We start from the raw sequence: 22,366 nt of genomic DNA, 5'->3' as shown, positions 1-22,366 counted from the left end.
CCACGCCAGCTTGTAGGAAATGCAAAAAGCACCTCAGATTGAATTCCGCAGCTGGACACCCTCCGTCTTCACACCAGGAGACGTACTGTTTCCAGATACGGTGGTAATGCTTCGACGTGACAGGCTTCCTGGCCAGTCGGGGGCAATGAGAATTGCCTGCACCCCCTCACCTCTGATTCTTTTTTAGGATCCTGGGGAGTAATGGAATCGCAGGAAACAGGTACACTAGCTGGTAAGGCCATGGTGTTGTCAGTGCGTCCACAGCCGCTGCTATAGGGTTCCTCATCCTGGAACAATAGCACGGAAGCTTTTTTGTTGAGCCGAGAGGCCATCAGATCAATCTGTGGACGTCCCCACAGATCTGTTATCCGGAACAGCTGTGGATGGAGACCCCACTCTCATGGGTGGAGGTCGTGACGACTTAGGAAGTCTGCCTCCCAGTTATCCACTCCTGGAATGAAAATGGCTGACACCGCTCTTGTATTCCTTTCGACCCAAAGGAGAATCTTGGATACTTCTCGCATGCTGGCCCTGCTCTTTGTTCCTCCTTGTCGATTGATGTATGCCACAGCCGTGGCATTGTCTGACTGAACTTGAATGGCTTGATCTCAGAGCAGATGAGCTCCCTGCAGAGGGCATTGTATATCGCTCTGAGTTCCAGTATGTTTATCGGAAGGCAGGCCTTGAGTTCCGACCACCTGCCCTGGAACTGTGCCCATTAGGTAACAGCGCCCCAGCCCCGAAGGTTGGCGTCCATGTTCACGAGAATCCAATCCCTGATCCCGAAGCTCCTCCCCGCCAATAGGTTGGAGGGCTGTAACCACCACATAAGAGAGATCCTGGCCTGTGGTGACAGACGTATGGTCTGGTGCAGCTGCAGATGCGAACCCGGCCACTTCTTCAGGAGGTCCAGTTGGAAGGACCTTGCATGAAACTTGCCAAATGGAATGGCCTCGAAGGAGGCCATCATCTTTCCCAACAGACGAGTGCAAAGATGTACCGAGACCTTGTGTGGTTGTAGAACCGCTAAAACCAACTACTGAAGCGCCTTCGCCTTGTCTACAGGAAGAAAGACTTTTTGAGCCACAGTGTCAAGCACCATCCCCAGGAACAGGAGGCGTTGGGTTGGTACCAGGTGGGATTTTTGAAAGTTCAGAATCCAACCATGGCGCGACAACAGGAATGTCACGCGGCCGATGCTATCCAGTAGGAGTTCCTTTGATCTTGTTTGTATAAGCAGATCGTCCAGGTAGGGGACAATGTTCATCCCCTGAATCCTGAGTTGTAACATCATCTCCGCCATTTCCTTGGTGAAAACCCTTGGGGCTGTGGATAAGCCAAAGGGTAGCGCCTGGAACTGGTAGTATTCCTCCATCAGAGCAAGCTTGAGGTACACCTGATGAGGCGGCCATATTGGGACATGGAGGTAGGCATCCTTTATGTCCAGAGAGACCAAGAATTCCCCCTCCTCCAGACCTGAGATCACTGCTCTGAGACTCCATTTTGAACCGGAAAACCCTCAGATATGGGTTTAACGATTTGAGGTTCAAAATGGGTCTCACTGAACAGATGGTACCACAAAAAGGCCAGAATAGTATCCTTCGCCCCGTTGCTGAAGTGGTACAGGAACAATGACCTGGGTCTGGACTAACTTTTGAATGGCCTCCTGTAGGGTGAGGCACATGGTTTCTGAAGCCGGTAAACCCGATTTGAAAAACCTTTGCGGTGGAGAACTGTCAAACTCCAGTTTGTAGCCCTGGGAGATCAGGTCTTTTACCCAGGCATCCTGGCAGGAACTGTTCCAAATGGAGCTGAAGAATCTCAGACGAGCTCCCACCATGAGATCCCCTTGGAGCAGAGGGACCCCGTCATGTTGAGGGTTTTGAGGAGCCAGAGCTGACGCTCTGATCCTGAGACCCTGTGCGAGACTTACCTCTGGAACCTCGTGCCGCATTTAAGGCACCTCTGGCTTTACCATTAAAGCGTGCTGTCCGAAAGGACTGCAGAGAAGGTCAGGTGTAAGAGAGCCTAGCTGGCGGAGCAGCAGAGGGGAGGAACGTGGACTTTCCATTGGTTACCTTCGAAATCCAGGTATCCAATTCACCTCCAAACAGCCAATCACCTGTGAAGGGTAAGGCTTCCACACTCTTTTTAGACTCGGCGTCTGCCACCCACTGGCGTAACCACAACGCTCTGCATGCAGAGACCGACATGGTAGAGGTATGTGCATTAATAACACCGATTCCTTTAATGGTATCACAGAGGAAGCGGGCAGACTCCTGAATATGCTGAACCAGCTGTACCAAGACGGCCAGGGACTTATCTCCTGCGAGGCCCTCCTGAATGTTACCCGCCCAAGTGTGTATGGCGTGTGTCACCCAACATCCTGCAATAACAGGCCTTTAAGGCCGTAGCCCCTGGAACTGGCATAACTAGCTTTTTTGACAGGTGTGACACTGAGGCATCCACCACCGTGGGGAGTATCCCATATCTTACGCCCTTCCTGGGCAAATGGGAAGGTGGCTAACCATTTGACACTTGGAATTTCTTATCAGGAGAGACCCATGGCTCTTTGAAAGGGTCACCCAGTTCTTTTGAGTGAGGAAATGTGACCTGTACCCTTTTCTGTGCAGAGAAAATGGATTGCTGCACATTAGATTCATTACTAGGAATATTTAAAACATCTCTTATTGCAATGATAAGTGAGTCTACACCCTGTGCAGTAGAGGAATCATCTAACTCAGGATTTGATTACAGCTCCTCCTCCCTGGATTCCGAGAGGATATCAGGTAACCCCCTTTTTTGGGGTAAAGGATTAGAGAGAGGAAAAACACGTCTGCTATCTGCCTTGTCCTTTGTCAGAGCAGCCATAGACTGTTGTAACTGCTGCCTTTCTTGCCTTGCAGTAGCTAACTCATTAGACATGTCAGCCATCATAGTTTTAATTGAACTGAGCCAAGGAGGCTCCTGCAATTCACCCCCAGAAGCCCCACTAGTTTGTGACTGCTGACTGCACTGTTCACACATGAAAGAATCCGCAGGAGAGGGGGAAAACCTGGTGTGACAAACAGCATACACAACTTTTTTCACCATGCTGACAGAGAACAGTTACATACACACACATACACAGAGACACAGGGTACAAGCAAGCCTGCTCAGCCTAGTATGTGTGGAGAGACCCAGAGATGAGGAACCATCACACAACCTGATACTAACAATTTACCTGCTAGGAGAAGGCAATTTAGTGTACAGTGCGTGAGGAGCCTAATACAAGGGTCCCACAGCTGGCTCTCCCCCTTAATTACACCCCTGTACCAGTGTCTGGCCGTAGAGTATCACTTGGAGGAGCTGGCAGTACTGCAGCAGCTCTGTGAGTGCAGGAAATGGTGCCAGGAAGCCACTGGTCCCGCTCTGAGGAAGCTCCCCCCCTGTAATGGCGCCGGAGCTATACAGTTATTTATACTGGCAAAGTCCCCAAATAGTGTAAAAATTAAAGTACTTACACCACATTCCACTTATCGCTGGCCAGTCTGCGCGGGGGGCTATGGGATCACCCCATGGGGTGTCCGCAAGCCTGCCCCACAATCACGCCGCACACTGAACCGGGGCCCCCGCAAGCGGGGCCTCTGGTTGTCACACACCACTCTGATGACCTTCAGGCTCTAGCAAGAAAAGTGATCTCAACCGCGCTCACAAAATAGAATAGTGGCTGCCAATAATATCACATAGAGCCTTCACCAAAAAACCCAAAGTATATGTAGTTCTAAATGGGTTCCATTGCAAACTCTTTATATATATATATATATACAGTATTTCTCTTTTATTTCATCCACAATGTTGTTTTTAACATGGATTTTTAAAAAAAATATATCATCCTTGTAATGTTCTAATGTGTTCCTATTAACTTTCCATTGAGAACTGGCCGCCGGCAGGCAGTGGAACGCAAACAGGAAGACGACGAGCTAATGTGGAACACTTCCGGTGATGCACTTCTGGGCATAATGGCAACGTCCGTGGGGGCGTCAGGGTGAACTGAATTTGGGACTGATTATACAGGGTATAGAGAGGAGAACCTCAGCACTAGTCTCCTATGCTTCTGATGAAGGACAATTGTGTCCGAAAACGTGTTTAAGCAGAGGTGGCACCAATAGCGTCCATAAGAGATTGACACTTCCTTCCTTGGGTTCCGGGACTCTGGAGGGACTTTTCCTGACCTCAACATCTGTGCCAATTTGGACCATATGCTCCACATGGGGATCATCCAGTTTGGTGATATGCTTCATTTGTTTTTATATATGTGAACGCATTTGGTATTAAATATATGATTTTAAACAAAACGTTATTGCACTATATTATGTCTGCTCAAGTTTTAGTTATAAAGAAGATTGCCTAAGACTGAAGACGAATTACCCCATGTGGGTGATATGCAAACGATTAATTTACTCAATTGTGAGTGGGACCAATAAATACATCACTATCTTACTCTGCCTCCTTGTATTGCACCATTATTTGTTTTCTTTCTGAATTTCAGATATTGGAATTTTAAAAGATAAGGATATTTCCTATTAATGTGTGAACGGTTTTTGTATACACCTATATGTATGTATATATCTGAATAGTAGCGCCATGTGATATCACTTCCTCGATTTGTACATGACCTTCAGGCTCTGTACTGGGGGTGTGCGGCGTGATGCGGGTGTGTGCGCGAGAGTGCAATGCATGCGGCACATGAACCCTCAGGACCGTTGTCCTGTCAGCAGGATCTGTCATGAGGCCAGTGTCGGTTTCCCCCCAGGTGTCCCTCGGTGCAGGTAAGCTGTTGCCCAAACAGCTTACCTGAAAATAACGAACATAAAATAAACTGAAGAAAAACTCTCTGGAGCTCCAGAGTGTGCATCCTGTCCTGAGGGTACATTTTTCTAAACTGAGCTGTGAGGGAGGGCATAGAGGGGAGGAGCCAGCACACCCTGTTGAAGAAATTTAAAGTGCACTGGCTCTTTGGACCCCATCTATACCTCATCATAATCAGTGTTCCCAGTATCCCTTATGGATGATAGAGAAAGTATATGCATTTGATAGCAAACTCAAGAAACCCAGCAACAACCTTGAAAATTGACCAAAAACATAAAACACAAACAACACACAAAGGATATCAGGCAAAACAGAGGCAGCAATATCAGGAGATTGGGAAAGAAAGAGGATCTTACACCAACAGAACTGCTGGAGAAACCACTTCCTGGTCTTAGCATGCTCTAGTGCCATTAGGATCCTCCTTACCCATAAGAAATTCTGATGCCTCAAGGACTTAGCAAGAGAAACTTCAAAACTAAAGCAGAGCGACTTCCGGTGGGCGGAGCATCGAGCATGGCCGCCTTTTAACTTCCCTCTTGGGTTAGAGATTCATAATCAACCTGAATCCTCCGTTTTAAATCGGATATTTATGGACTCCTGAACTGCTGCTTAATCAGGTGATCCCTATATCTCCCCGTGATTCTACTCTTCCACCGGAGTCTGGCCACTTATAGTGTTGGCCCGCATGAACACCAGTTTTAGCGCGAACACGGCAGCGCCAACTGCTCTATAGGGGGCTCACCTCAACCTGGCCTGCTCTCTTTGTGACCGGCGGACACCTGCTGTTTGCTGCGGGCGGCTCGGTGCGGGACCGGTCTGCTGGTGGTGACCTCCACGCTCCGTTTCGGCTTCTGAGGGACCTGCAAGCGTGGCTGGCCTGAGCGCTGCTCGGCAGGCTTCGGGGCTCGTGCACCTGTTCGTTTCCTGGACCGGATTCTGCTGGTGAGCGGTGAGGAGAGGCCGCCGATCGGCTTGGTGGTGGCTGCGGCGAAGAGGAGATCCTCATCACCCTATCCTGCTCGACACATCGGAAGCGGCTACGCGACCCTAATTAAGGATCTTCTTCTCCCAGCCCGGGCAGTTGGACCGCGCTGGGGCTTGAGAGCGGACGCTCGCCCCCGTGGGGGGGAACCTACGCTGTGCTGCAGTGAGGATCTTTGACCCTACTCGCCCAGCTCTGTGGAACAGACATGCCGATGTTCCTGGAGATGGAGGTGGCAGCCGCCGGCTCGTGTCTACTGGGCGCCTGAATCAACAGCACCTATTGCCAGCCGGGTATTGGGGATCGATAACTGGGACTTTGCTGTAGAACTTTGAGGATCTGCTCACCGCATTATCCCCCAGTTCATAACGGTGACTGTGGTAACACTCTCTCTTTTTACTACTACCTTGGCTCTTTCTCCTATTCTTCCAAACTTGATCTTCTGCCTCTGTGCTGTGTAATTCCGTCCCTACCTGCATCTTCCCTCCCACCTCTCACAAGCTTTGCTCTCACCCTATTTCTCCTTCTGTTGATTCTTCCCCAATAAGAATACTGGGTCACACTATGCCTGGAGTCCCATAGCGCTTACCCTATCGCTGCTGCAACTATTATTCCCACAGGTGATTTATATGGGGATACTTGTGTTGTACTGTGGAGGATTGGGTGCTATCTAAAGTACACCCTGCTTTGTACTTTTCTGACATTGCCAAACTCCATTCAGGAGGTATAGTTTTGGACACTACAATCAGTGATGGGCATTTTATACGTCATTTTGGACTCTGTCACAGTAGTGAAATCTGTGTGATCCTTAGTTACTCACGCCATCTAGTGACTGTTTTTGATAACACATTGACAATCTTATGTTTTGTTTATAATAAGGGAACATAGTTCTCAGACCTACAGTACTATATTGTTCGATAAGAATATATATTGGTGCTTTCTATATACAGCGAATATTGAACATTTCTCTGTCTTATCAGTTACCTTAATTATAAAATACGCAGGTACAGCTTGTCTCTAATATAATATTATATTCAAGGGTCATTATCGGCTACTGTCTTAACAAATTATTTTATTGACACTACTGTTATTTCATATACTTGGTCCACCCATTATATATTTAAAAAAAAATATTTTCTCATCCAAGCAAATACCCCACATAAACACTCGGTGTTCAGTATTTAGTGATAATATTTAGATTGAACCGTACTGACGGTTCTACCTTTGCACTGCTGTAACATTGCAATAGTTGGGGTTTCTTTTTTTTTCTTTCTTTCTTTTTCAAAAGGCTGTAATTGCTTCAGTTGGTTACCCGCTTGTAGCGTTTCCTGCTCAAGATTTCTGTATTACTTTTACAATGTTGGGATAGTTTGACGCTAACCTCCTGGACGGGTATGTGATCTAGATAGATGGCCTTAGAATAGGGGGGCCAAAGGATATATATCAGAACTTATGTGACCATATCACAACTTACAGGTGTTAATCTTGTTTCTATTTACTGATCGTACACTGTATTATTGAGGAAATTTACTTTTCTTGATAGGCCCTGGGTAGGGCATGGATAAATTTGTGGACAAATTATCGGTTTCACATCCATCTGCCTCCACCTCAGACATGGTTAGAAACAAAAACAAGGGAGACAAAAAGGTTTCACCTCACCCTGCGTGTGTATCAGATGACTCACAAGATTCTCATATACCTGCCACCTTACAGGTGATCCCCGTGGAATCCCTTCCATTAGCTGAAATGGCGAAAGAAATGTCCAAGATTATTTTGCCCCTCTTAAACAAGCCTCTTGAGGACTTGAATACTAAATTGGATGCAGCATTGGCTAGGCTTGACTCCCATTCTACTCGCCTAGACACTCTAGAACAAAGAACTAGTGATGTGGAAGATTCCCTACATACAGTTCAACAACAGGGTCTCTCACAAGCTAATGTTGTGCAAGCCCTCCAAGATAAAATTGATGATCTTGAGAATCGCACTAGGTGGAGAAATATTCGATTTATAGGGATCCCGGAATCGATTCATGACTCTCAATTGATAGATTTTCTTAGCATTGATCTACCGATGATGGTTTCCACATGCCTCAAATTGAAAGGGCTCATAGAGTTGGCCCAGTGCAGAGACATGCCCAAGGCAGGCCTAGACCAGTTATGGCCAAATTCTTAGATTATAGAGTCAAAGAAAAAATCCTGGCCCAATACCGTGGCTCACAACCACTAACTGTGAAGGCCCGAAAAATTCTAATATTCCAAGATTTCTCTGCGAGTGTTTCCCAAAAGCGTAAAGCTTTCTCGGAGATTTGTCGATACCTACACGACCATGAACGGTGTTTCGCCCTACTCTACCCAGAAAAACTTCGAGTAATAATAGTCAACCAGGGTATTTTGATGAACCTCATTTAGCGAAATGCCAACTAATCGCTAATCACTCTCCGTCTTGATCCCCAAGACCTCCATAGTTTGGTGGGATTGAGTTATAACATGATTGACACCTTATTTCTTACAGTTTGTCACACTATTAAGAAGCAGCTACACAATTGTAAGTTATCTGCTGATGCAGCAGCCTACAGGGGAGTGTGAGGGAGATGTGAGGTGCATTATATAGGTCTTTTGAGGTAAATTAGCAGAAAACTGTAAGAGGGACAGCTGTGTATAAGTGACATTACTACTGCTGGCATTATGTGTAAGCATCACTGATAATGTGGGCATTATGTGTAAGCATCACTGATAATGTGGGCATTATGTGTGTAAGCAGCACTGATAATGTGGGCATTATGTGTAAGCATCACTGATAATGTGGCAGTACAGATGGTGTAATGGTTAGCATTACTGCCTCACAGCACTGAGGACATGGGTTTGATTCCCACCATGGCCCTAACTGAGGCCGCCGATCGGCTTGGTGGTGGCTGCGGCGAAGAGGAGATCCTCATCACCCTATCCTGCTCGACACATCGGAAGCGGCTACGCGACCCTAATTAAGGATCTTCTTCTCCCAGCCCGGGCAGTTGGACCGCGCTGGGGCTTGAGAGCGGACGCTCGCCCCCGTGGGGGGGAACCTACGCTGTGCTGCAGTGAGGATCTTTGACCCTACTCGCCCAGCTCTGTGGAACAGACATGCCGATGTTCCTGGAGATGGAGGTGGCAGCCGCCGGCTCGTGTCTACTGGGCGCCTGAATCAACAGCACCTATTGCCAGCCGGGTATTGGGGATCGATAACTGGGACTTTGCTGTAGAACTTTGAGGATCTGCTCACCGCATTATCCCCCAGTTCATAACGGTGACTGTGGTAACACTCTCTCTTTTTACTACTACCTTGGCTCTTTCTCCTATTCTTCCAAACTTGATCTTCTGCCTCTGTGCTGTGTAATTCCGTCCCTACCTGCATCTTCCCTCCCACCTCTCACAAGCTTTGCTCTCACCCTATTTCTCCTTCTGTTGATTCTTCCCCAATAAGAATACTGGGTCACACTATGCCTGGAGTCCCATAGCGCTTACCCTATCGCTGCTGCAACTATTATTCCCACAGGTGATTTATATGGGGATACTTGTGTTGTACTGTGGAGGATTGGGTGCTATCTAAAGTACACCCTGCTTTGTACTTTTCTGACATTGCCAAACTCCATTCAGGAGGTATAGTTTTGGACACTACAATCAGTGATGGGCATTTTATACGTCATTTTGGACTCTGTCACAGTAGTGAAATCTGTGTGATCCTTAGTTACTCACGCCATCTAGTGACTGTTTTTGATAACACATTGACAATCTTATGTTTTGTTTATAATAAGGGAACATAGTTCTCAGACCTACAGTACTATATTGTTCGATAAGAATATATATTGGTGCTTTCTATATACAGCGAATATTGAACATTTCTCTGTCTTATCAGTTACCTTAATTATAAAATACGCAGGTACAGCTTGTCTCTAATATAATATTATATTCAAGGGTCATTATCGGCTACTGTCTTAACAAATTATTTTATTGACACTACTGTTATTTCATATACTTGGTCCACCCATTATATATTTAAAAAAAAATATTTTCTCATCCAAGCAAATACCCCACATAAACACTCGGTGTTCAGTATTTAGTGATAATATTTAGATTGAACCGTACTGACGGTTCTACCTTTGCACTGCTGTAACATTGCAATAGTTGGGGTTTCTTTTTTTTTCTTTCTTTCTTTTTCAAAAGGCTGTAATTGCTTCAGTTGGTTACCCGCTTGTAGCGTTTCCTGCTCAAGATTTCTGTATTACTTTTACAATGTTGGGATAGTTTGACGCTAACCTCCTGGACGGGTATGTGATCTAGATAGATGGCCTTAGAATAGGGGGGCCAAAGGATATATATCAGAACTTATGTGACCATATCACAACTTACAGGTGTTAATCTTGTTTCTATTTACTGATCGTACACTGTATTATTGAGGAAATTTACTTTTCTTGATAGGCCCTGGGTAGGGCATGGATAAATTTGTGGACAAATTATCGGTTTCACATCCATCTGCCTCCACCTCAGACATGGTTAGAAACAAAAACAAGGGAGACAAAAAGGTTTCACCTCACCCTGCGTGTGTATCAGATGACTCACAAGATTCTCATATACCTGCCACCTTACAGGTGATCCCCGTGGAATCCCTTCCATTAGCTGAAATGGCGAAAGAAATGTCCAAGATTATTTTGCCCCTCTTAAACAAGCCTCTTGAGGACTTGAATACTAAATTGGATGCAGCATTGGCTAGGCTTGACTCCCATTCTACTCGCCTAGACACTCTAGAACAAAGAACTAGTGATGTGGAAGATTCCCTACATACAGTTCAACAACAGGGTCTCTCACAAGCTAATGTTGTGCAAGCCCTCCAAGATAAAATTGATGATCTTGAGAATCGCACTAGGTGGAGAAATATTCGATTTATAGGGATCCCGGAATCGATTCATGACTCTCAATTGATAGATTTTCTTAGCATTGATCTACCGATGATGGTTTCCACATGCCTCAAATTGAAAGGGCTCATAGAGTTGGCCCAGTGCAGAGACATGCCCAAGGCAGGCCTAGACCAGTTATGGCCAAATTCTTAGATTATAGAGTCAAAGAAAAAATCCTGGCCCAATACCGTGGCTCACAACCACTAACTGTGAAGGCCCGAAAAATTCTAATATTCCAAGATTTCTCTGCGAGTGTTTCCCAAAAGCGTAAAGCTTTCTCGGAGATTTGTCGATACCTACACGACCATGAACGGTGTTTCGCCCTACTCTACCCAGAAAAACTTCGAGTAATAATAGTCAACCAGGGTATTTTGATGAACCTCATTTAGCGAAATGCCAACTAATCGCTAATCACTCTCCGTCTTGATCCCCAAGACCTCCATAGTTTGGTGGGATTGAGTTATAACATGATTGACACCTTATTTCTTACAGTTTGTCACACTATTAAGAAGCAGCTACACAATTGTAAGTTATCTGCTGATGCAGCAGCCTACAGGGGAGTGTGAGGGAGATGTGAGGTGCATTATATAGGTCTTTTGAGGTAAATTAGCAGAAAACTGTAAGAGGGACAGCTGTGTATAAGTGACATTACTACTGCTGGCATTATGTGTAAGCATCACTGATAATGTGGGCATTATGTGTAAGCATCACTGATAATGTGGGCATTATGTGTGTAAGCAGCACTGATAATGTGGGCATTATGTGTAAGCATCACTGATAATGTGGCAGTACAGATGGTGTAATGGTTAGCATTACTGCCTCACAGCACTGAGGACATGGGTTTGATTCCCACCATGGCCCTAACTGTGCGCAGTTTGTATATTCTCCCTGTACTTGTGTGGGTTTCCTCCGGGTACTCCGGTTTCCTCCCACAATCCAAAAATATACTGGTAGGATAATTGGCTCCCAACAATATTAACCCTAGTGTGAATGTGTGTGTGTGTATATGTGATAGGGAATATAGCTTATAAGCTCCACTTATGCAGGGACTGATGTGAATGGGCAAATATTCTCTGTAAAAGCACTGCAGAATATGGTGCGCTATATAAATAACTGGTAATAAATAAGAAATGTGTAACCTTCTCTGATAATGCGGGCATTAAGCATAAGCTTCACTGATAATGTGGGCATTATGTGTAAGCATCACTGATATTGTGGGCATTACGTGTAAGCATTGCTGATAATGTGGGCATCAAGTATAAGCATCACTGATAATGTGGGCATTATGTGTAAGCATCACTGATAATGTGGGCATTATCTGTAAAAGCATAATTGATAATGTGGGCATTATGTGTAAGCATCACTGATAATGTGGGCATTATGTGCAAGCATCACTGATAATGTGGCATTATGTGTAAGCGTCACTGATAATGTGAGCATTATGTATAAGCATCACGGATAATGTGGGCATAATGTGTATAAGCGGCACTGATAATGTGGGTATTATGTGTATAAGCATCGCTGATAATGTGGGTATTATGTATAAGCATCACTGATAATGTGGGCATTATGTGTATAAGCGGCACTGATCATGTGGGCATTATGTGTATAAGCGGCACTGAGAATGTGGGCTTTATGTGTATAAGAGGCACTGAGAATGTGGGCATTATATGTAAGGGGTGCTACTACTGTGTGTAAGCAGCACTGATAATGTTGGCATTATGTGTATAAGCAGCACTACTACTGGGCGCATTATGTGTATAAGTAGGATTACTACATGCAGTGTAATGTGAATAAGATTGTGCTACTCTGTGGCGTCATTTGAAATGGGGCTACAAGTGTGACCACTCCCCTTCCTTGTGAGACCACACTCCTTTTTTGTCATGTGTTTAAGGTGCACGCTGTCCCTTTGTAAAGTATGGGAGAGCGCAAATTTATAGTTTGCAGGGAGGCGCTGAACACCCTAGCACTGGCCCTGGCGCATGTGCTGCAATGGTCTTACTATGGTGGTCGTAGTGGGGATTGACAGTCAGGGAGAGTTTGTGGGAGGAAACGGAAGCGGTGGCTCAAAAGCAGGCTTGTTGCAACAGCTTCAGGGGGCGTGCCACAGCTTGTGACTGTGATCCCATGCACAGTAAACATGGCTCCGGCATCTTACCTTCGATGGCCATGTTGTGCAACCATAGCGTTACTCAGAAGGCTAATGATTGACTGATGTACAGGTGATGGTTATGTCCTTGTGCATGAGATCTGACATGCCTCTAGTGTTCCCCATTCATCCTATGCCTGCTAGTGTTTGTCTTTTTTTACTTTAGTAAGCCAACAGGATGCCTACTTGCTCAGAAGAGGAGGCCGCCCAAGGGTTTTTCTTTTTTTTTATAAAAAAATGACATTTGACGTGTGAGTGTTGTGGTTTTTTTTTAAATTGTCTTTACAGGCGGACAATAGATGCCAACAGGCCCTTAGTATCCGGTATGCTAGTACTTGTTCTACAATTGCCATCATGCTGTGGCAGGCTTGCTGGGACCTGTAGTCCACATGTAAAGAACAACATTATCTATCCATTACACATTAACCCCACATCTACTGCTACCAGGGGGTCTATTTACTAAAGGTCGATTTTCTTTGTTTTTGTTCAATGTTAGATCGATTATAATCGATGTTGGGCTTCTAGGGTTAAAACCCATATTTACTAGCAGTTGATTTTTTTATATTCATTTTTAAATGTTAGTAAATGTGTGTTTTAACCCTGGAAGTCCAACATCGATTAAAATCGATTTAAAATTGATCTAACATTGAAAATAATAATAATAATTTTTTTAAAACGACCTTTAGTAAATATACTCCCAGGAGTGCAAAGAATAGTCCTGGCCTGACCTGGGGGTTCCTTGGGACTTTCTGAGGAATTCCGGGGCTGGTTGCCTTTATCACAGGCGGACCCCACCCTGTGTGTCTCCTTGTTATAGGATCATCTGGATCAGCCCGGCGTTGGTTATTGTAAAATACTGGGAACCCCACGCAGTTTTATTCCCCTATTTTCCAGTACCAGCCCAAGATGAGAGGTCTGGGGCTGGTTGCTGATTTGGAAGGGGGTTCCCACGCATTTTTACATAATTTTAACTCTTTCTTTGCTTTTTAACCTAATGAAGCCTCACAGGCCACACTGATCTGTACTGTGCTTCGAAGGGGGTATCCAGTCATTTTTGTACTTCTATTTGCTGTCGGTTTTGAACTGATTGAACAATACCAATGGAATTTAGAGCTGCAAACACCAACTGACATCAACGTCAGGTTTCAGTTCAAGCTGGAACCCAACAGATGCTAAATAGTCATATTTTTAACAACTAAACCCTTTTTAGTTGGTTTTAGTATAGAACCAAAACCGACAGTTAGTAAATTTACCCTCTAGTGTGCAACATTTCAAATCAAACCATACAAGTGCAGGTGAAAAAAACAACATAATTCCAGAAAATTGTACCTACCTCTTCACATGCTTTGTCCCAATCCATACGTAATATGTAGGATATGAAGACTAGGACTTGCAAAACAATAGGGAAAATCATACCACACCAAAGGCCTTCAATGAGAAAATATGATTTAAACAGTCTGATTATTTAAGATTACTGCCATACATAAGTAACATAAATACTCTGGCAAAAAACATTACAATCCTTTGGTCTCCAGGGCAAAACCCTTGGTTGGATCTCAACCAACCTATCTAATCGCTCTTTCAGTGTCTGTTTCTCTGAATCCACCTCTTCTTCACTACCTCTATAAGTTGGAGTACCGCAAGGCTCAGTCTTAGGTTACTACTTTTCTCAATCTATACACATCTCTTGGCAAACTAATCAGCTGTTTTGGATTTCAATACCATCTGCATGCAGATGATACTCAAATCTACCTATCCTCCCCAGATTTGCCACCACCTGTATTGGGCCGTGTCACTGAATGCCTTTTTGCCATTTCATCTTGGATGACATCTCACTACCTGAAACGTAATATTTCCAAAACAGAATAAAATAAGATTTTACTTACCGATAAATCTATTTCTCGTAGTCCGTAGTGGATGCTGGGGACTCCGTCAGGACCATGGGGAATAGCGGCTCCGCAGGAGACAGGGGGAGACAGGGCACAAAAGTAAAAGCTTTAGGATCAGGTGGTGTGCACTGGCTCCTCCCCCTATGACCCTCCTCCAAGCCTCAGTTAGGATACTGTGCCCGGACGAGCGTACACAATAAGGAAGGATTTTGAATCCCGGGTAAGACTCATACCAGCCACACCAATCACACTGTACAACCTGTGATCTGAACCCAGTTAACAGCATGATAACAGCGGAGCCTCTGAAAAGATGGCTCACAACAATAATAACCCGATTTTTGTAACAATAACTATGTACAAGTATTGCAGACAATCCGCACTTGGGATGGGCGCCCAGCATCCACTACGGACTACGAGAAATAGATTTATCGGTAAGTAAAATCTTATTTTCTCTGACGTCCTAGTGGATGCTGGGGACTCCGTCAGGACCATTGGGATTATACCAAAGCTCCCAAACGGGCGGGAGAGTGCGGATGACTCTGCAGCACCGAATGAGAGAACTCCAGGTCCTCTTTAGCCAGGGTATCAAATTTGTAGAATTTTACAAACGTGTTCTCCCCCGACCACGTAGCTGCTCGGCAGAGTTGTAATGCCGAGACCCCTCGGGCAGCCGCCCAGGATGAGCCCACCTTCCTTGTGGAATGGGCCTTGACAGATTTAGGCTGTGGCAGGCCTGCCACAGAATGTGCAAGTTGAAATGTGCTACAAATCCAACGAGCAATCGTCTGCTTAGAAGCAGGAGCACCCAGTTTGTTGGGTGCATACAGGATAACAGCGAGTCAGTTTTCCTGACTCCAGCCGTCCTGGAAACCTATATTTTCAGGGCCCTGACAACATCTAGCAACTTGGAGTCCTCCAAGTCCCTAGTAGCCGCAGGTACCACAATAAGCTGGTTCAGGTGAAACGCTGACACCACCTTGGGAAGAAACTGGGGACGAGTCCGCAGCTCTGCCCTGTCCGAATGGACAATCAGATATGGCTTTTGTGAGACCAAGCCGCCAATTCTGACACTCGCCTGGCCGAGGCCAGGGCCAACAGCATGGTCACTTTTCATGTGAGATATTTCAAATCCACAGATTTGAGCGGTTTAAAATGTGATTTGAGGAATCCCAGAACTACGTTGAGATCCCACAGTGCCACTGGAGGCACAAAAAGGGGGTTGTATATGCAATACTCCCTTGACAAACTTCTGGACTTCAGGAACTGAAGCCAATTCTTTCTGGAAGAAAATTGACAGGGCCGAAATTTGAACCTTAATGGACCCCAATTTGAGGCCCATAGACACTCCTGTTTGCAGGAAATGCAGGAATCGACCGAGTTGAAATTTCTTCGTGGGGCCTTCCTGGCCTCACACCACGCAACATATTTTCGCCACATGTGGTGATAATGTTTTGCGGTCACCTCCTTCCTGGCTTTGACCAGGGTAGGAATGACCTCTTCCGGAATGCCTTTTTCCCTTAGGATCTGGCGTTCCACCGCCATGCCGTCAAACGCAGCCGCGGTAAGTCTTGGAACAGACCTGGTACTTGCTGAAGCAAGTCCCTTCTTAGCGGCAGAGGCCATGAGTCCTCTGTGAGCATTTCTTGAAGTTCCGGGTGCCACGTCCTTCTTGGCCAATCCGGAGCCACGAGTATAGTTCTTACTCCTCTACGTCTTATAATTCTCAGTACCTTGGTTATGAGAAGCAGAGGAGGGAACACATACACCGACTGGTACACCCACGGTGTTACCAGAACGTCCACAGATATTGCTTGAGGGTCTCTTGAGCTGGCGCAATACCTGTCCAGTTTTTTGTTCAGGCGGGACGCCATCATGTCCACCTTTGGTCTTTCCCAACGGTTCACAATCATGTGGAATACTTCCCGATGAAGTCCCCACTCTTCCGGGTGGAGGTCGTGCCTGCTGAGGAAGTCTGCTTCCCAGTTGTCCACTCCCGGAATGAACACTGCTGACAGTGCTATCACATGATTTTTCGCCCAGCGAAGAATCCTTGCAGTTTCTGCCATTGCCCTCCTGCTTCTTGTGCCGCCCTGTCTGTTTACGTGGGCGACTGCCGTGATGTTGTCCCACTGGATCAATACCGGCTGACCTTGAAGCAGAGGTCTTGCTAAGCTTAGAACATTGTAAATTGCCCTTAGCTCCAGTATATTTATGTGGAGAGAAGTCTCTAGACTTGATCACACTCCCTGGAAATTTTTTCCCTGTGTGACTGCTCCCCAGCCTCTCAGGCTGGCATCCGTGGTCACCAGGACCCAGTCCTGAATGCCGAATCTGCGGCCCTTTAGTAGATGAGCACTCTGCAGCCACCGCAGAAGAAACACCCTTGTCCTTGGAGACAGGGTTATCCGCTGATGCATCTGAAGATGCGATCCGGACCATTTTTCCAGCAGATCCCACTGAAAAGTTCTTGCGTGAAATCTACCGAATGGAATCGCTTCGTAAGAAGCCACCATTTTTCCCAGGACCCTTGTGCAGTGATGCACTGACACTTTTCCTGGTTTTAGGAGGTTCCTGACTAGCTCGGATAACTACCTGGCTTTCTTCTCCGGGAGAAACACCTTTTTCTGGACTGTGTCCAGAATCATCCCTAGGAACAGCAGACGTGTCGTCGGAAACAGCTGTGGTTTTGGAATATTTAGAATCCACCCGTGCTGTCGTAGAACTACTTGAGATAGTGCTACTCCGACCTCCAACTGTTCTCTGGACCTTGCCCCTATCAGGAGATCGTCCATTTTCTTTGAAGAAGAATCATCATTTCGGCCATTACCTTGGTAAGGACCCGGGGTGCCGTGGACAATCCAACCGGCAGCGTCTGAAACTGATAGTGACAGTTCTGTACCACGAACCTGAGGTACCCTTGGTGAGAAGGGCAAATTGGGACATGGAGGTAAGCATCCCTGATGTCCCGGGACACCATATAGTCCCCTTCTTCCTGGTTCGCTATCACTGCTCTGAGTGACTCCATCTTGATTTGAACCTTTGTATGTAAGTGTTCAACTATTTCAGATTTAGAATAGGTCTCACCGAGCCGTCTGGCTTCAGTACCACAATATAGTGTGGAATAATACCCCTTTCCTTGTTGTAGGAGGGGTACTTTGATTATCACCTGCTGGGAATACAGCTTGTGAATTGTTTCCACTACTGCCTCCCTGTCGGAGGGAGACGTTGGTAAAGCAGACTTCAGGAACCTGCGAGGGGGAGACGTCTCGAATTTCCAATCTGTACCCCTGGGATACTACTTGTAGGATCCAGGGGTCCACTTGCGAGTGAGCCCACTGCGTGCTGAAACTCTTGAGACGACCCCCCCCACCGCACCTGAGTCCGCTTGTACGGCCCCAGCGTCATGCTGAGGACTTGGCAGAAGCGGTGGAGGGCTTCTGTTTCTGGGAATGGGCTGCCTGCTGCAGTCTTCTTCCCTTTCCTCTATCCCATGGCAGATATGACTGGCCTTTTGCCCGCTTGCCCTTATGGGGACGAAAGGACTGAGGCTGAAAAGACGTTGTCTTTTTCTCCTTTATACGGCAATACTTCCATGTGCCGTTTGGAATCTGCATCACCTGACCACTGTCGTGTTCATAAACAACTTCTGGCAGATATGGACATCGCACTTACTCTTGATGCCAGAGTGCAAATATCCCTCTGTGCATCTCGCATATATAGAAATGCATCCTTTAAATGCTCTATAGTCAATAAAATACTGTCCCTGTCAAGGGTATCAATATTTTCAGTCAGGGAATCCGACCAAGCCACCCCAGCGCTGCACATCCAGGCTGAGGCGATCGCTGGTCGCAGTATAACACCAGTATGTGTGTATATACTTTTTAGGATATTTTCCAGCCTCCTATCAGCTGGCTCCTTGAGGGCGGCCCTATCTGGAGACGGTACCGCCACTTGTTTTGATAAGCGTGTGAGCGCCTTATCCACCCTAAGGGGTGTTTCCCAACGCGCCCTAACTTCTGGCGGGAAAGGGTATACCGCCAATAATTTTCTATCGGGGGAAACCCACGCATCATCACACACTTCATTTAATTTATCTGATTCAGGAAAAACTACAGGTAGTTTTTTCACACTCCACATAATACCCTTTTTTGTGGTACTTGTAGTATCAGAAATATGTAACACCTCCTTCATTGCCCTTAACAAGTAACGTGTGGCCCTAAAGGAAAATACGTTTGTTTCTTCACCGTCGACACTGGAGTCAGTGTCCGTGTCTGTGTCGACCGACTGAGGTAAAAGGACGTTTTAACGCCCCTGACGGTGTTTGAGACGCCTGGACAGGTACTAATTGGTTTGCCGGCCGTCTCATGTCGTCAACCGACCTTGCAGCGTGTTGACATTATCACGTAATTCCTTAAATAAGCCATCCATTCCGGTGTCGACTCCCTAGAGAGTGACATCACCATTACAGGCAATTGCTCCGCCTCCTCACCAACATCGTCCTCATACATGTCGACACACACGTACCGACACACAGCACACACACAGGGAATGCTCTGATAGAGGACAGGACCCCACTAGCCCTTTGGGGAGACAGAGGGAGAGTTTGCCAGCACACACCAAAAACGCTATAATTATACAGGGACAACCTTTATATAAGTGTTTTTCCCTTATAGCATTTTAATATATATAGTCATATCGCCAAATAAGTGCCCCCCCTCTCTGTTTTAACCCTGTTTCTGTAGTGCAGTGCAGGGGAGAGCCTGGGAGCCTTCCCACCAGCATTTCTGTGAGGGAAAATGGCGCTGTGTGCTGAGGAGAATAGGCCCCGCCCCCTTTTCGGCGGGCTTCTTCTCCCGTTTTTCTGAGACCTGGCAGGGGTTAAATACATCCATATAGCCCCCAGGGGCTATATGTGATGTATTTTTAGCCAGAATAAGGTACTATCATTGCTGCCCAGGGCGCCCCCCCCCAGCGACCGCTGCTATGAAGTGTGCTGACAACAATGGCGCACAGCTGCAGTGCTGTGCGCTACCTCATTAAGACTGAAAAGTCTTCTGCCGCCGGTTTCTGGACCTCTTCACTTTTCGGCATCTGCAAGGGGGTCGGCGGCGCGGCTCCGGGACGAACCCCAGGGTGAGACCTGTGTTCCGACTCCCTCTGGAGCTAATGGTGTCCAGTAGCCTAAGAAGCCAATCCATCCTGCACGCAGGTGAGTTCACTTCTCTCCCCTAAGTCCCTCGATGCAGTGAGCCTGTTGCCAGCAGGACTCACTGAAAATAAAAAACCTAACAAAACTTTTACTCTAAGCAGCTCTTTAGGAGAGCCACCTAGATTGCACCCTTCTCGGCCGGGCACAAAAATCTAACTGAGGCTTGGAGGAGGGTCATAGGGGGAGGAGCCAGTGCACACCACCTGATCCTAAAGCTTTTACTTTTGTGCCCTGTCTCCCCCTGTCTCCTGCGGAGCCGCTATTCCCCATGGTCCTGACGGAGTCCCCAGCATCCACTAGGACGTCAGAGAAATTATATTTCCACCGGTTACCAACCTGTTAGTAACTCAACAATAAACCCCACCCCACAAGCTCGCTGCCTAGGTGTCATTCTTGACTGAAAAATCTCTAATCCATGCACTCATTATCTCCTGCATTGATTATTGCAGTAGTCTTCTTATTGGTCTTTCCAAAAACAGGGTCTTACCACTACAATCCATTTTGAATGCTGCAAAGCTAATTTTCCTCACTATACGTTCATCGTCTGCAGATCCACTCTGTCAGTCCCTCCATTGGTTACTGGTAATAAATACTTTTACTTGCAAACAAGGCTATTAACCAAACTGCACCAACATACATCTCTTCGCTCATCTCAAAATATCTCCCTACCCGACCTTTCTGCTGTGCACAAGATCCACACGAATTACTCAGTCCCACTCCAAATTGCAGGACTTTTTCCGGGCTGCATCCACTCTGTGGAATGCCCTCCCACGCACAATAAGACTCACCTCTAGTCTTCAGACATTTAAGCATTTCCTGAAAACTCACTTGTTCAGACAAACTTAGCAAATTCTGGACCCACTCCGGACCTTCAATGCCTCCCTATCTAATTACATCCTCTCTGTACAGTTCACACATAACCTCACATATTTTGTCTTTCATCACTTTCACGCCCTCCTGACTATTGGCCAACATTGCAGGGTGACCATACAATACAGCCCATTAAGAACTTTGGCAATCTGGCAGGACCATTATGCAATAGGTAGCTCCTATACTTGTGTATGAATGCCTTTTCCCTATATATTATAAGCTTGCGAGCAGGGACTTCCTACCTCTGTCTGTCTGTTATTACCCAGTTCTGTTCTATTACTGTTGTTCCAATTGTAAAGCGTAAGGGAATGTGCTGCACTATATAAGAAACTGTTAATAAATAAATAAATATCTGGTAAAATGAAATTGATAATAGCTTGTATTCTAATAATTTACAATCAGTTGAAAGGAGCATCATGACATCACATGAACATATACTGTGCTACTGATTTAAGTCTTTGCAGAAAAAAATTCCAGCAGTCATTCATTCATTCATTCAAAACAATGGTTTCTACATTTTAAAATGTAGGTCCCAGAATCGACAGACTGGTAAAGTGCAGTGCTGTAGTGAAATCACCGTCATGCTCTGCTTGCATATGTAGTAAGAAGTTAAATAAGTCATAGAGATGTACTAAGTCTTGGATGGAGATAAAGTGGAGATTGATAAAGTACCAGCAAACCAGCTCCTAGCTGCCATGTTACAAGCTGTGTTTGAAAAAATTCAGCCAGGAGCTGGTTGATTGGTAGTTTTTTTCTCTCCACTTTATCACTTTCCAAGGCTTTAGTACATCTGCCTGCCAGGGACAGGACTGAGTTTTGTGATTTGCAAAGTGGGAGGGTTTATTTATATGGACATTCCTGGGAACATCAAAAGCATTTGCAATGGAAATTAAAGTACTTGGCATGCCATTGTTATTTCATGCCCAGCTACCGTTTGCTGGTGTAGCGCAGCGGTCTAAGAATTTAATAAGATTCTAGTTGTTTTGAACAGTATTTGAACAGTAAATAAGTAACTAAAGTTACAGTACAGTTACACAGTAGACATATCATTTAGTGTTCATGGTGATAAATTAAACATACCTTGGCTTGCTATGGAACACAATACTAACACATGTTTAACACATTTAGTCCCAGATTTATCAGTCTTTTAGTAAGATTAGACACTACAGTTATACATTATATATATTATAATTATTTCATACTTGGTGTATGTTGATGGATGTAACCTTTTATAATAACCATAATAAAAACTAAGATGAACAAACTGTCTTGTTGATTGTATGGTATTTATGGCTTCAGGTTTTTCAAAGACAGTAATTATTTATCTGGATTGATATCTTTAACTTTAGTTGCGAAGGATGAAATGGAGGGCTTTGTGGGACATTTCTGGTATTTAGGAGGGTGAGGACGCAAAAGGAGGGGGTCATCACATCCTGTGAGAAGTCATGTGCAAACTGATGCTTTTTATTTTGTACCCCCCATGCCC

At 45.7% G+C, this 22,366-nt stretch overlaps 1 protein-coding gene across 7 annotated transcripts in view; it reads right to left on the bottom strand.

The window, feature by feature from the left end:
- Positions 1-22,366, bottom strand: part of LOC135029617 (multidrug and toxin extrusion protein 2-like) — a 486,356-nt gene that overhangs the window by 21,410 nt on the left and 442,580 nt on the right. For 5 of the 7 annotated variants that reach the window (XM_063953866.1, XM_063953870.1, XM_063953867.1 and 2 more), the window contains one exon: positions 14,246-14,340. The exons of the other annotated variants lie outside the window; for them this stretch is intronic. In XM_063953866.1, the coding sequence (XP_063809936.1) occupies positions 14,246-14,340 (95 nt within the window). The remainder of the gene's footprint in view (positions 1-14,245; positions 14,341-22,366) is intronic. 7 annotated transcript variants of the gene reach the window in all.

This window comes from Pseudophryne corroboree, chromosome 2, assembly GCF_028390025.1.
Source record: "Pseudophryne corroboree isolate aPseCor3 chromosome 2, aPseCor3.hap2, whole genome shotgun sequence".
Lineage (NCBI taxonomy): Eukaryota > Metazoa > Chordata > Amphibia > Anura > Myobatrachidae > Pseudophryne > Pseudophryne corroboree.
This window is presented reverse-complemented; position numbering and strand designations above follow the sequence as displayed.